At 31.4% G+C, this 15,569-nt stretch overlaps 1 protein-coding gene across 1 annotated transcript; it reads right to left on the bottom strand.

The window, feature by feature from the left end:
• Window positions 1-9,935: 9,935 nt before the first annotated feature.
• Window positions 9,936-11,617, bottom strand: LOC8258720 (peroxidase N1). Its single transcript, XM_002528448.4, has 3 exons — window positions 11,158-11,617; window positions 10,663-10,825; window positions 9,936-10,508 (listed from the first exon to the last, which is right to left on the bottom strand). Exons 1-3 carry the CDS (start codon window positions 11,545-11,547, stop codon window positions 10,087-10,089), a joined length of 975 nt encoding a protein of 324 aa, XP_002528494.2. The 5' UTR covers window positions 11,548-11,617; the 3' UTR covers window positions 9,936-10,086.
• Window positions 11,618-15,569: the final 3,952 nt, after the last annotated feature.

Genomic DNA, 15,569 nt, shown 5'->3' with positions numbered 1-15,569 from the left:
GAGAAGCAAGAAGCAAAATGTTGTTGCCCGGTCTAGTGCAGAGGCTGAGTTCAGAGGAATGGTTGTTGGTGTATGTGAAGCCTTATGGTTAAAATAAATTTTGGAAGATTTAAGTTATGCACCGAGGCAGCCAGTTAGATTGTATTATGACAATAAAGCAACATGTGATATAGCTTATAATCCAGTACAACATGATTGGACAAAGCATGTAGAGGTTGACAGATTTTTTATCAAAGAGGATGAGAATATCATAGAATTGCCTAAAGTTTGTTCTGAAGATCAGTTGGCTGATATCCTTACCAAAGCAGTCTTGAATCACATGTTCTTTAAGTGTTTAGGCAAGTTGAGCATGTATGATATTTATGCACCAACTCGAGGAGGAGTATTGAGATTTTGTTTCTAGAAGAGTTGTTAGGGCTGTTAGGATATGATAACTATTTATCTTTTAAATTTAGAGTCTAGCTATTAAGAGGTTGTTATTTAGTTTCTATCAAAGTCTTACATATGAGTATAAATATAAGGCTGATGTATCTCTTTTTTGATATCAAAATACAATAATGAAAACCTAATTCTTAGGTTGTCTCTTTCAAGTATAGCCTTGTTTTCTTAACTAAAATCCCCTTTTCACTACCTACCATGATAGCCTTATCTTTCGCTAAAGTCCCTTGAGTCATGGAAGTTACCATGTAGGTATTATGATCAATAAACATCTTATCCTTCCCTCCTCCACCACTCCTTCCTCCCTAACCAACAGCAATGAGCGGAGCCACTTTTCCCAAATTTGCTTTTAGGATCTTGTGGTAGGAGCTTTCAACCAAACTCCATACAACTTCTCAATACAAGTAGTTTGGTTATAAAAAAACTTTGGGCAAAACTTATCACCAATGACCAAAATGGCCACAAATAAAATAAAAGGTAGGAGGATTTTCGTATTTGAACGAGACCTAAACCCAATCACCTCCCGCTTTCTTGTTCTTCTTCCGTTTTAAGGAGTTTTGAACATAAAACATGATTTGAATCCTCATATAATTACGCCATATCCCTCCAAAATTGTTCGGGTTAACCTCTTCAAAGGTTCTCACATAATTTCCAATATGCATTGCCACCCTCTCCGACATGAATCCTATAGGAAGGTCATGGACCTGAATCCACATGGAGAAATGAAATAAGAGAACTCTTGTTGGTTGTTCATTCATCTCTAACTTTTTGAACAACAAGACCTGTTGTTCAAACGTCCATGGACTTGCCTCAATCATGTGCTTCATCTCAAGTTCGTGAAAAAACTGAAATAGGAAAAGAGAAGGTTCCAATTCCTTTATGCACACACCTTTCACCAGACGCCATAAAAAGGCCATCATCTGCCTCAGTAAACTAAAGTTAATTACTTTAGAAGTTAAGAATTGTTCCACTAGAGTCCAACGTAGATCAACCTCGGTCTCTTCGACATCCGGTTCTTCAATCTCCACCCCATCCTCTTCCTCTTCATCCAACATCATATTCGCACACAAATTCTCAATCTCGCTCATTTCTGCATGTGTCATGGGAACAAAGAAGAGAAAATAAGAAATAATTTTTATAAAGAAAATTTGTTAAGAAACAAGACATACAAAGCTTGTCAAGAGACAAGACAAACAATTTTTTTTAAAACAATTCTTTTTCTTTTTAATTCTATTGACTTTTAATTATTAATATTAACGTAAAACAAAGTTAAGTATGAGTTTTAAAAAATGGCTAACAATATGATTCATGCATATTTGATGTGATAATTTTTTTTTGGCTGTGCTTATTCAACTTTATCTTGTTTGATTACTTATAATATTTTATTAGGAGTGGTTAAAAATAGTTATTTATTAATTGAGTTATTAATATCTAGTAATAATTATTTATTTAATTAGGAATCTCCTAACTAGATACTAATTCTAGTAGAACTTCATAAAAGTTAAACTAATTATCATAAGTAAAAAATTATAATTTGATGTTAAAACTCGATTTAACATTAATAGAGTTAATTTAATTGTCGTCAATTATTTAATTATTAAAAAATCATATTTCCAAAAAGAATAGAGTTTCTGTGAAATAGAAAATATATTTTAATTAGAAATTAATTGTTATCCAACTTCAATAATACTTCAAATTAGCAAGTAATATATTTAATTTTACACATTTTATTTTTGTTTGTGTTTCATATCAAGTAATATATTTAATAAAAATTAGCAAGATTTTGGTTATTCTTCTAATGACTCCTTAACAATAAATTAAATATAATTACATTTATTCTAATGTAAAATTAAGGAAAAAAATAAATAAGGATGCATACATTTTCTTTTTACTTTTTTTTTGGTAGGCCAATAAAAGTATCCCATCTGGCAAGCTGTATATATTCTTGGCCTACTTTAAAAGAAACTATTATTAAATACCACATAAATATTATATGAATTAATAAAAACCAATGCTATATGAAAAATTATCATAAAGTGCTAGATGAATATTATATGAATTAATGAATGCTAATGAAAATGATATTTAAAATTTTGCCGCATGAGTTTAAATATACATTCTTATTTATTTTCTCTTAATTTTAACATTACAATAAATGAAATTATATTTAATTTTATTATAGATAGGTCATTAAAGAAATAATCAAGATCTTGCTAATTTCAGTATACTATTACTTTAATCATTTGGCATAAAATTTAAATAAAAATAAAATATGTGAAAACAATATATAAGATGGATTGAGAAGTTATTAGCTATAAAGCCCGTTTTGACTACTAGTATAAAATTTTCATTACTATTTGCAGTGTCAGATTTCTTTTATCTCATTATCACAATTAATTTATATTGATGTTGTGTTAACTACTATAATTTTAAATAATATTAACGTCTTAAGATTTTATTTTTAGAACGCTTTGTCCTCGTATTGATTGATGAAATCTTAGTGTACTCCAAAAGTAAAGAAAAGCATGTGTGGCATTTGAGGATGGTACTTCAGACTTTGTGAGAGCACCATTTGTATGCTAAATAATCCAAATGCGAATTTTAGTTGGAGAGTGTAGCTTTTCTAGGACACGTGGTGTCCAAAGAGGGTAATCAAGTGGATCTCAAGAAAGTGGAGGCAATGACTGATTGCAGAGACCAACTACAGTGACAGAGGTTTGCAGCTTTTTCAGTTTGGTAGGCTACTACCATCGATTTGTGCAGAATTTGTCAAGGATAGCAACGCCTTTGACTAGGTTGACTCAGAAGAATGTTAGGTTCAAATGGACTGATGCTTGTGAGAGGAGCTTCCAAAAGCTGAAGGATTGTTTGACCTCAGCTCTGGTGTTTACTTTGCTGTCTAGAACCGATAGTTTCATCATGTATTGTGATGCTTCCATATGGGACTGGGTTGTGCTATGATGTAGCATGGTAAAGTAGTGGCTTATGCATCCAGGCAATTAAAGAGACATGAATAGGATTATCCCACTCATGACTTGGAGATAGCACTTGTAATTTTTGCTCTTAAGATCTAAAGGCACTATCTGTACGGGAAGAGGTGCAAGATGTATGGATCATAAGAGTTTGAAGCATAAATGTCAGCAGAAAGAGTTGAATTTGAGGCAAAGAAGGTGGTTGAAACTTCTGAAAGATTTTGATTATACTATCCTTTACCATCCGATAAGGCAAATGTGGTGGTAGATGCTTTGAGCAGAAAGTCAGCAGATAGCCTTGCTCATATCAGCTTGGGAAAAAAGACCTCTAACTAAAGAGTTGCATGAGTTGTACGATCATGGATTAAATTAGAGGTATTGGAATAAGGAGTACTGTTGGCACATTTCAAGATCGGCCCGTACTTGTTGACATAATCAAGTGATCTCAGAGTTAGGACCCATAGCTAAGGAAAATCTAAAAAGAAGTGTAGTAGGGTTAAGCCGATGATTTTGTTATAGATGATGATGAGACTCTCAAGATGGGCACTAGGTTGTGTGTTCCCGATGTGGATAATCTCAAGAAGAATATTTTAAAAGAGGCTCATTGCACAGCTTACAGTGTTCATCTAGGTTCTACTAAGATGTATCATGACTTAAAGGCATTTATTGTTGGAACGAGATGAAGAAAGATATTGTAAAGTTTGTTTCCAAGTGTTAGATGTGCCAGCAAGTTAAGCTTGAGCACCAGAAGCTGTCAGGGTTATTGTAGCCACTTTCTATTCTAGAGTGGAAGCGGGAAAGAATTACCATGATTTTGTGTTGGGTTTGCCTAAGACTTCGGCAGGGTATGACTCTATTTGGATAACAATATATCGGTTGACTAAGTCAGTGCACTTCCTACCCATGAAGATACTTATTCAGTGGCTAAGTATGCGATAGTGTAACTGGAAAGAATTGTAAGTCTTTATAGAGTTCCTATTTTGATAGTGTTTGACAGAGGACCACAATTCACTTCAAGGTTTTGGAGGAAGCTATAAGAAGAGCTTAGTACTATATTAGACTTCAGCACAACTTTCCATCCCAAAACCGATGGCCAGTCGGAAAGAAAAATTTAGACATTGGAAGATATGCTCAGGATGTGTGTTACGGATTCTGGTAGTTAGTGGGATTAGTACTTGCCCTTGATTGAGTTTGTTTATAATAACAGTTATCATGCAAACATTGAGATGACTCCTTATGAGGCATTATATAGAAGGAAATATAGATCACCCGTGTATTGGGAAGAAGTTAGTGAGCAAGTTAGCAGGTACATAGTTGGTTCAAATTATTTATGAAAGGCTTTCTTTCATCCGCAAGAGACTTAAGACAACTTTTAGTAGGCAAAAGAGTTATGCGAATCCAAAGTGGAAGCACATAGAGTTTAATATCAGAGGTTACGTATTCCTGAAAGTGTCTTATATGCGAGGCATGATGGGTTTGGTAAGAAGGGCAAGTTAGTCCTATGTAATGTGGGACCCTTCGAGATTAGTAACAAGATTTGAGAAGTAACATACAAATTGGATTTACTGCCGAATTTCTCGCATGTGCATTCGATGTTCCATATATCCATGATGAGGAAGTATATTCTAGATCCATCGCATGGGTTGCAACCTTAGTGTGTAGAGATGAGTGAAGATTTAACCTATGAGGAGCAGCCTGTCATGATTGTAGATACTTAGGTTCGCCAGTTTCGCTCTAAGATTATACCGATGGTAAAGGCTTTGTTGCGGAATCATTCTACCGAGGAATGTACTTAGGAGACCGAGGAGGAGATTAGAAATTTCTATCCCTATCTATTTTAGTCATGAGGTAAGTCTTGTTCCTTTCAAATTCAAGGACAAATATTTTTTAAAGGAGAGGATGTAATACCTTGTAATTTTTAGATTTTAATTTCATTAGTCTCTTAGGGGTGTTTTAGTATATAAATTCTTTCGGTATTAAATTTGAATAATTAATTAACTTATTTTACTAATTAATTATCTTAAAAATTATTAAATTCTAATTTCACAAAATAAATTATGTTAGCTTGAATTTTGATAACTTCATAATTTTGCTATATGATTTTAAAAGTAAATTCAATTTTATTTTAATTAATTAATTGTGTTATATTTTTATTCCAAATGGGTGCTTGGGTATAGGCTTATATGAATAAATAATTATAGAATACATGTATGTGTGTGTATTTATACAAACAAATTAAGGGAAAAAATGTTCAACTACTTAGATTGGGGGACTTTTATATAATTAAGCTTAGTTCATGAACTAAAAGAGGAATTTTTTTATTGAAAACTTACCCAATCAGCCCCTCCCCTCTCCTTCTTCTTCCCCCACCTGTATGACAGTCCCAAACAATTTTCTTCCATTTTTTCCGCCCATATCATTAGCCAGTAACCAATCTTTCCTCTCTCTTCCTTTTTTCTCACCGGCGACCCCTTTCCCTCCTTTTGCTCGCCGGAAAACCGTTGAAGCAAGAGGGAAGAAAGATGTTACCTGTTGCTGCTGCTGTTTCATCACCTTACTGGTGTTTTTTGGTCAAACAACCCCGGACTTGGACACTCGCCGCTCAAAACCCTAAGACCAAGCCTCTCCATCGTTGACAACCTTGCAATAACCTCATTGGGCTTAAACTTTCCAGCTTTGATCTGGTGGCTTCAGGTGAGCTCAAGGCGGAGATTTTTGCATTTTTGGACTTTACGCTTCTCAAGCTATGCGTGGGTACCTTCGGATCCGATTTCCGACGCCGTTGAAAATACCAGCTTTCAAACCCCTGTACTTTTAGGCGGGTTACTGAGATACGCGGGTTTTCATCTCAGTATAAAACCTTTAGACTTGAAAATATTATTTAATATTGTTGATAATGATTTAGTTAACTAATAATAAATTATAAATAATTAGTTAATAGCTTAATTATATAATATTATGGATTAATTTTACTGATAGATAATTGGTTGTGAATGATTAATTAAATATTGAAAAGTTAGTTATGAGCGAATTGTGGACTGAGATAATTAAGTTGGTTAATTTTGTATTGTTCTTAGACTTATTTTATATGGGGTAAACATTCATATTTTAGGGAAGGTTTTATCGAGTTTTCGGTGGAATTTTCAAATCAGGAATAGTCAGAATTTCTAGACGGTCTAATTCTAAAAGTCTAGAGTTAGGATTAATTATAAAATATTTTATTAATTAAATTATTTCTATGAATAGATAATTCCACAGTTCAGTTAGCTCTGTCGAAGACATAAAAATAATTAGAGGATTCATCATAAATGTGAATTAAAGTGATATAATGAATTTTGTAATCCTCATGTCATTATTTAAATTCGATATTATTTAATTAATAATATTATTATTACTATCATTTTTACAATTATTATTATTATCATTATTTTTAATTATTATCACCATCATTATTATTAATTATCTTATTTACCGTTATTTTATTATTATTATTATTATTATTATTATTATTATAAATACTACATTTTGATTTCTATATCTATTTTAACTGATGCTATTTAATTTTAACACTTAATATTAAGTTGAATAATATCATGATTTTGTTTGTGATTCACGTTACGTTATTTATTATTGTTGTTATAATTGTAATATAATTCGGAATGAGAATGACAATAGAACATGCTATCTGATGGGTTGCACTAGGATCGTGTGTGCACCGGTGTAAATCAGAAACAGATAATAAAGATATATGCATGTGATGTGCTCTGGTCGAGCATAGCTCTCTAGGCTTACGAAATTCAGAGTTGTCGGAGGAAAAGTCTCTGGTCAAACAAAGTTCTCTGAATGGATGTGTTAGTAATTAATTGACCAAACTGAATTTAAAGGCATTGGTCGAGCTTTGCTTTATGGGCACCAATCTTATTGGAATTAAGAGAGCCTATTGACTAATAGAATTTGAGTCTAGAATTCTACTAATAGTCTTGTCCTATTTTTATAAAAATTTAAATTTTTAAAAATTATTGACTTTATGTGTGATATATTATTTCCATATTTATATTTATTTTTTAAATAATTATTCTATTATTTTATTATATTTATATTTTTAGATTATATGATTTTAATTTACTCTCGAAACTGATATTTTCAAATTTAATTTTTCAAGTAACATCTTTCTCCAGCTTCTCTCTTTTGACAGCCTGACTTCCTCCTCCCTAGGGTTCAACGTAATCATTTTTTATTGTATTTCTAACTATTTAAATTTTTAGATACTCCACAGTATTTATTATTCGATTTAGCAATGTTAACCCGAAATAACTTTTGAGATATATGAAATAATTGTGTGATAATTATTATTTGAGCAAATATTGACATATTAGATAAAAATATATTTTATTTAAATTATTAATTATAATCAAATTTGCTATGGGTTCAGTAATCTTACACGTTCTTATTTTTTAAAGTCGGTCTGACCTACAAATCGGGTAGTTACAATTTAGAGTGGCTGTTAGTTGATTTAGGTCAATATCTTTTCATTATGTTCCTAAAAAGCCAACCAGGTTGCTCATTTTATGGCCCAGTGGGCTTATTCCATCACTTAGAAAAAACTGTTTTGATGTAAGAGGCGCCTTCTGAGGTGGAGGTTCTTGTTTTGAAGGATGTCGTTTTGAGTTGATTTCTAACATTAATTCATTTTCTATAAAAAAAAGTGAATCTACCATATCATGAATAAATAAATTTAATAATAGAAAAAAATGGTAAATACCTCTTGAGGTTTGAGTTGATTTCTAATATTAATTCATTTTCCATTAAAGAAAAAGTGAATCTACCATATTATGAATAAGTACATTTAATAATATAAAAAAGGGTAAATATCTTTTGAGGTTTGATTTAATACACAAGTTAGTTCAAGTGTTTTTATTATATCAATATTCTCTTAAGTTTTAATCAAACTAACTACTATCACATTCCGTGTTAGTTGAAAGACAAAACTGGTAATTTAATATTATAATTTGATCATTGAACTCATTATCATGCATCAAACTGTTTAAAATTAATTTTATTATCAAATTAGAGTAAAATCTTATTTTAGCACAAATTAGTTTTATTGTCTAATTAAATTAATTAATTAATATTTTTTTATTACTCTAATTTTTTACTTTTAATACAATTTAATTTTAAAAAAATTAAATATTTTAAAACTACTTATATTTACAATATTATTAAATTACTATATAATTAGTTTTAGTTATTAATATAAAATAAATATTTCTATTAAAAAATACAATTCTGTTGTTATTTTTATTATACGTTATATCTAAATTATATTAAAAGTAAAATTTAAATTGAATAATTATATCTTAATCTAGCGAAATAATTTAGAAACCAGTTAGTTTCATAGAAGAAATGTTAAAGTTGACAAGTCTACTATCAATGAAAAAGATTATAATAATCTTATGTGTTAAAAATGAAATTTTTAATCAACTATTCAAAGGAGATTAATACAAGTAAAATTTTTATTTTTAATATAGTTTAATTTTTAGTGTCTAATAAAAATAATAACTTTTAACTATTTATTTTATTTAAAATTTTAAAATTAATCTACATAGTAATTTAATAATATTAAATAAAAATAAGTATTCTTAATATGTTAAAATCTTTCTAGGATTAGATTATGCTAATTAATATATAAACAAATGAAAACAATATCAAATTTATTATTTTAATTAAACACTAAAACTAACTTGTACTAAAAATAAGATTTTACTCTAATTTAATAATAAAATTAATTTTAGACGAGTTTTATATTTAATAATAAATTCAAGAATCAAATTATGATCTTAAATTACCAGTTTAGTCTTTTGATTAATATGGAAGACATAGTAATTAGTTTTATTAAAACTCAAGAAAATTTTGATATAATAAAAAAAATATAAAGACCGACTTGTTTATTAGACCAAACCTTATAGGGTAAATAATATTTAGCTCTGGAAAGAAAGACATATTATTTATAATATAACATTATATAATTACATAAACTTATCATATTTAATTAAAAATCTTATGATTAATTACTTTAATAATATGATGTTATTAGTTTATTTAGCTTATTTCTATTGACCTATGCAGATTGAATCACTTAAAGAATTTCTCAATAAAAAATGGACAGAAACTATAATTTATGGAATTGCGCGTTACAATCATTGGTGTCATTTTGGCTCTCATAATTGAGGATCGATGAGACACAAAGTCTACTGTCTTTGCATGCCTGGATCCACTCAATGACGACAAATTAGATATCATAAGAGTCAAAGCTTTTCCATTCAAATGATTTAGCAGAATAATACTAACATATGCATTAAGGTTTGAAAAAATAGGCAATTCTTATCCAATTTGTCCCTTTTTATATGCCTCTTTTTCTTGCTACAGGACCCATATTGTTTTTTTCCATTAATCTTATCGGCTTCCGCATTGATCCTAAAAGAACATTAGGAGAGATCGCAGGAATAAGATTTTGAAACCCTAACCTCGAATAGAAAAGAGATAAAATTGATACTTACAGACTTTGCCTGATAATAAGTACATAAAAATCTTAAATTTTACATATTAGTTTCGGAAAATTAAAAATAAATCAGTACTTTCAGACTTCGCCTGACAGTAAGTAGATAAATAAAATCTTTCAGTTGATGGCAGAACATAATTTGCGAATTTCACCATTGGTACCAGTTTTAACACCAATATTGCTCATCTTGATCATGGACCTCGCAAATTCTATGTTAAAGGTCAAGCCAGCCAACCCTCTAATACCTAAGAAACGTTGCACGAAGGTTCTTGTTGTGGTATCAGTCCATAACTTTTGGTCAGATTCAAGTATGCCTCTGCCACTCCTCAAGTTTGAGAAGAAAGTTCCATCAAACCTATTGGAGCTGCCTGTGTCCAGTGCTATACGTTTTGAAGCATCGCCATTTTGTGGGCAAAGTGCCTGTAGTTGAGGAACGAAGGCTGGGTCGATGGATGGGTCAGCACCATTTCCAGTTGTAGTGAAATTATATAGTCTATAACTGAAGAATTGGCAAGCTGTAGTTCCTATAGTATGTCCACCTATTAACAAAAATCAAATGGAAGTTAGTGTATTATAATAATCAGGTGTTTATCTTGTAATATATATATATATATATATATATATATATATATATATATATATATATATATATATTTATTTATACAGAAGAAAAAAGAAAATGAAAAATCTTACCGACAAGGGTGACAAGGTCTTGAGTGTTGAGACCCAAAGCTGCAAATTTCTGCTTTTGTACATCAATTGAGTCGGTGAATCCAGGCAAATTTGCAGCATCGGATGCTAATGAAACCCTACCATCTCTGCGTCCAGTGGGTACAGGCCAAGTCGGTCCATTTGTCTAAATAATCAACACAAATAAGCATTTTTAGTGTCTGTTAGAGATGTAAAGCTAATTTTATCATTTAACAATTTAGTACTTTTACACGGTATTAAAGCCTCTACGATCGAAAGAACTAGAGTTCAACTTCAGTTACTTTTATATGTGGTTATTTATGCTTAAAATATGAAAAGCATTTACGTAGAGGTGTTTTAAAAGTATTAAACTAGTATAGAATATTTGTTTGAGAGTGGGCTAACTCCGAGACATATATGGTAAAATTAAATAAGCACAAAAAAGAAAAGAAGAAAAAGGCAAAGCTGCATAAATGGAGCCAAACTAAATATGCATACCAAAACAACAGAGTCACGGGCAGCAAGGGCTAGAATGTCAGCACAGGAAACAACTCCAGGACATGCGGCTTCAAGCTTGGTCTTAGCATCATCAATGACATCATATCCTCTAAGTAGAAGATTTGGTAGAGCTGTTTTCTCTGTGTTGGATCCATCAATGAGGATTGAAGCATCACACCCCTGCACAAAGCAGTCATGGAAGTGCATCCTGAGTAACCCAGGTGCAATAGTAGGGTTAGAGTTGAAATGAGACTGGACTGTTGTCCTGACAATGGATTCAGCCTGAGGACATGTTGTGGAATAAAACCCAACTCTAGTGCCTTGGCCTTGCACCAGGGTGCTAACCATGCAGCTAAGGCAAAGAAACACTAACAAATATTGCATGGCCATTTCTAGTGTACTTATTAGCCAACTAGTGTGAGGCTACCTTGCTTAAGATTGTGTGATATTTCTACACAAAGTGAGAAGGTATTATATAGGCAACTTTGAAGTCAAAAAGGATGAGCAAAAGTAAGCAAAACCGGCTACTAAACCGCGGTTCTGAAAGATTCGGGTCAAAATTTGAAGATGAGTTGGGATGCATTGGTATCTTTGTCATGTAATATGATAATGTGCAATTTGCATGACAATAGTTGACATCCAAGGCAAGGTTTTTGTCCCCAATTCTTTTAAACCAACAACCACCAAATTTGAAAAAAATAAAATAAAATAAGAACAGACAGATGATATGCTTCTAATTTAATCAAACTCTCGAATTCGAATTTTGAATATGGAGCTTTTGTCATCTCTATTATATACCAATTATAGGCTTCTTATTAATTAAGAATTTATGTTTGTCAAGCTTTTGATAAGTATAAAGGAGCATTTATATGGGTCATATATTAAAAATTTTAAAACTCTTACTTTACTTAATAGCTTAACTTTTTGAATGAATTCTTTTTGGCTTTGAGTTTTGAATTAAAAACCACCACATAAATCCTATCATTTTAATCTCTCAGAAGTCACTGGTACTGTCAAAGAGAAAGTTGACAACATATATACATACAATGGTTTTATAAGAAGAATGACACAATATTATTATTTCATAAATCATATACTAAATCAGTATCTAGAGAAAAAGAATTGACTCATAATTGTAAGAAAATTCTTGTTCCTCATTTTAGAAAAATAAAAAGAAAAACTTATATTGTAATTGTTTAAATTGTTCATTAAAAATTATTAGAACTCATTTAAATTCAGAATTTAAGCTGAGACAATTGTTTAATTTTATCAAAAAATATGAAATAGTAAATTTGACCTCTTTTATACCACATCAAATAAAAAGTGTAAATTAAAAATATGCGAGCATTTATTTATTTTCTGTAAATTGGAAAAATAAAATAAATCTTTTGAAAAAGGTTTTTTTTCCACATATTTCTGCCAAATATTTACATAATCTTGCGGACCAGTTAGTCAAAATTATGGTTGATAGGAAGATTATTAAAACCCAACCATCTTCCTTGCTTTAAGTATAGCCTAGACTTACTAACTTCATGCAAGAATTAGGCAAAATAATTTGACCAATTAATTATTGTGTTTTAGACCTTTTTTTTTTATTGATATTTTGGTTCAGTTTGCAACTACATGCTTAACTTTTTAACTAGGTTTGGTGTATACACCACAATTAATAGGAAAATAACATGTATATATGAGTATTTTACACTTTAATATCGGATGATTGACACGTGCTTTATCATTTAAAACTAATAAATATGTGTCAATCATCTATCAATTTAGTATAGATGGGGACATATAATATATGCATATTTTAATTTGAGGAAGATTTCAAATTTGAGTTCCCTTTCCTCATTTGTTACTCATTTATTTGGTTTCTTTAGTTTTTCTTTCTCAAAATCCACTTAATTTTAATCCATACTCACTTATTATTTAGTTCATTTTTCACATTAAGAGAATATTTGATTCGGAGGTTTGATACAGCTATATATTAAAGTGTTTAGTAAAGACTTAAAAAGTAACAGTTAATAGTTGATTTAGTCTCAATCAGCTACTGATTGTATCAACTTTATTTTAAAGCTGATTTGATTTTTTATTTATTTATTTGGACATCCTTATCCTTATTCAAACTTATTAATGACTTAAGTTGATATCATATAATTAAATTTTATAATAAATAATTATTATCTTAAAATTATTCTTAATAGTTAAATAATTATAATATTTATAATTATGATATTTGAAATTAGAAATTTTTGTTAGTAGAATGTAAATTTAAATTTCTACTTTTAAAATAAATTTTACAAATATAATAATAAATAGAATTGAGTTAAAGAAAATTAAACTATAAATTTTTTAGTTATTATAAATTATTTTTATTAATTTATATAATTCAATATAATATAATAAAATTGTCACGACCCACCTGTGGGCCCGTGTGACCCACTAGGAATGGGTAGGCTTAAGGCCACCGAAACCCGTAGTAAGCCCCGACACTCACTGATTTAAACAAATCTCATCTCAAATTAATATTATTAAAACCATAAATTATCTTAATAGTTACACTTTACAAAATTACTTCGGTCTACCAGAAAAACTAGGCGAGACCTGAAACTCAGAAAATTTACAACTGATACATTTACTATTACTACTGCGGAGAATCTAAGATTTACCAATTTACATACCAAATCAAATACATCACCCGATGATGAAGGAGTCGGATTCTTTGAATAAGAGTCGCGGGAGAACTAACAAATCGAAAAAACATAAATGGAGACTGTCAGTCTCGAGAGTTAGTTAAAATCAAATAATCTAGGGACTATTGCTTCTTCTCAAAAAACATAGATTATTCAAATCAGTATATCAAACCATACTATAATCATACCCTACTATTTCCTTCACATAAAAATATTAATCATTCGAATCAAAATATCAACCATGCACGTAAATACAATCCATATTATAATCATACCATAATAAATAAATAAATGAATAATAAAAATATATTTTTACTTTTACGGGACGAGTGGCTCGGTAGAACCCTAAACCCCAAAATCTAACAGCCATTTTGGCTCTCTTAATCCAATAAGACTGGCGCCCAGAGAGCAAGCTCGATCAGGGTCCTTACCTCCAGCCTGAACACTTGAATTCCAAATAAGCCGGCGCCCAGAGAGCATCGCTCGATCAGGGACCTTAACTCCGGCAATCAACTGAACTCAGCCCAGAGAGCAAGCTCGATCAGGGCAGACAAATCCATAATAACCTTATATCCATAATCATTACCGGTGCGCACGCGGTCCTGATATAACCCATCAGGCGGCATGTTCTACAAGCCACATTTCCCAATTCGCAATCATCACATATAATAAATATCATTATCTGATGAACTCAACCAACACATATCGAAATGAAGATTAAAGATTTAAGGTAAAACAACGTGCAATTTGTGAGGGAAAAAATAATAACGCTTATCTTATTATAACATACTAATAATAATATTTATATTATTTCAAATATTAATAATCAAGTGAAATCATTTATCTTGCGATACTAATAATCATATTATGCATGAACTTTCAAAATAGCATATTAAATCAGACTTAGCAATAGTGTAATGATTAAATGACTTTAACTCACAGGATTGGGCGACCTCCTAGCTCTGCTCTGGTGCCTCAGTTGGAGCGAGCCGAACGAACAGATCTAATCACGGAAAATAATTTATCAAAATGCTGAAACAATCGATCTTTAATCCTAGGTCTAGACTCCTAGGACTGACTGTCTAAGAATCTCGACTCAAGAACTACCGAAAATTCGGCAGAACCTCCCCTACAACACGAACATTACCCCCGTAAAAACGGGTCCAGGACCTACCAGAAAAACACTCCAAATATCCAACAATTTAAACAACGGGAGTCGGGTCCCCAAACTTCACTATTTCCCGACTCCGCCACACAGCACAAAACACAAGGCAGGCAACTGACAGACAATTATTTTTGACTCATAAAAATCATCAAATACTCAATACCATCCAATAAACACAAATTTTAAAATCAAGGATTTCTAAAATTAACGGGCCAAAGATAATTACCGAGACGCTCGATCGCTCGGTCGACTCGCCTCCGGCCGCCGGAGTCCGATCGACGATCCGAACACACCATCGGACTCACAACGACACGCTGATGACGATCCCCGCTTCCGATTTTCTGATCTGACACCCGACCATCCGGAGAGATTTGCGAACGATCACGGCCGTCGATTTGCAAACGAAACCCGATCCCCACGAAACTAGTGCCATCGTGAAGCTTAAGATGAGGAGAGTCGGGATACGTCCTCCGATCGTCCATCCTTCGCCGGAGCTTGCCGGAAAAGCCCAAAAACGGGCTGCCTCCACTTGAACTCTCTCCTCCCGGCCACCAAAG

Source organism: Ricinus communis, chromosome 9, assembly GCF_019578655.1.
Source record: "Ricinus communis isolate WT05 ecotype wild-type chromosome 9, ASM1957865v1, whole genome shotgun sequence".
Taxonomy (NCBI): domain Eukaryota; kingdom Viridiplantae; phylum Streptophyta; class Magnoliopsida; order Malpighiales; family Euphorbiaceae; genus Ricinus; species Ricinus communis.
The sequence above is the reverse complement of the archived record's forward strand: the minus strand, read 5'-3'. Positions and strand labels throughout refer to the sequence as shown.

Coding starts and splice junctions, on each gene's coding strand:
- LOC8258720 (XM_002528448.4), bottom strand. CDS start 11,547: ATGGCCATGCAATATTTGTTAGTGTTTCTTTGCCTTAGCTGCATGGTT. Junction 10,826..11,157: donor CCCGTGACTCTGTTGTTTTG/GTATGCATATTT, acceptor TTGATTATTTAG/ACAAATGGACCGACTTGGCC. Junction 10,509..10,662: donor AGACCTTGTCACCCTTGTCG/GTAAGATTTTTC, acceptor TTTTGTTAATAG/GTGGACATACTATAGGAACT.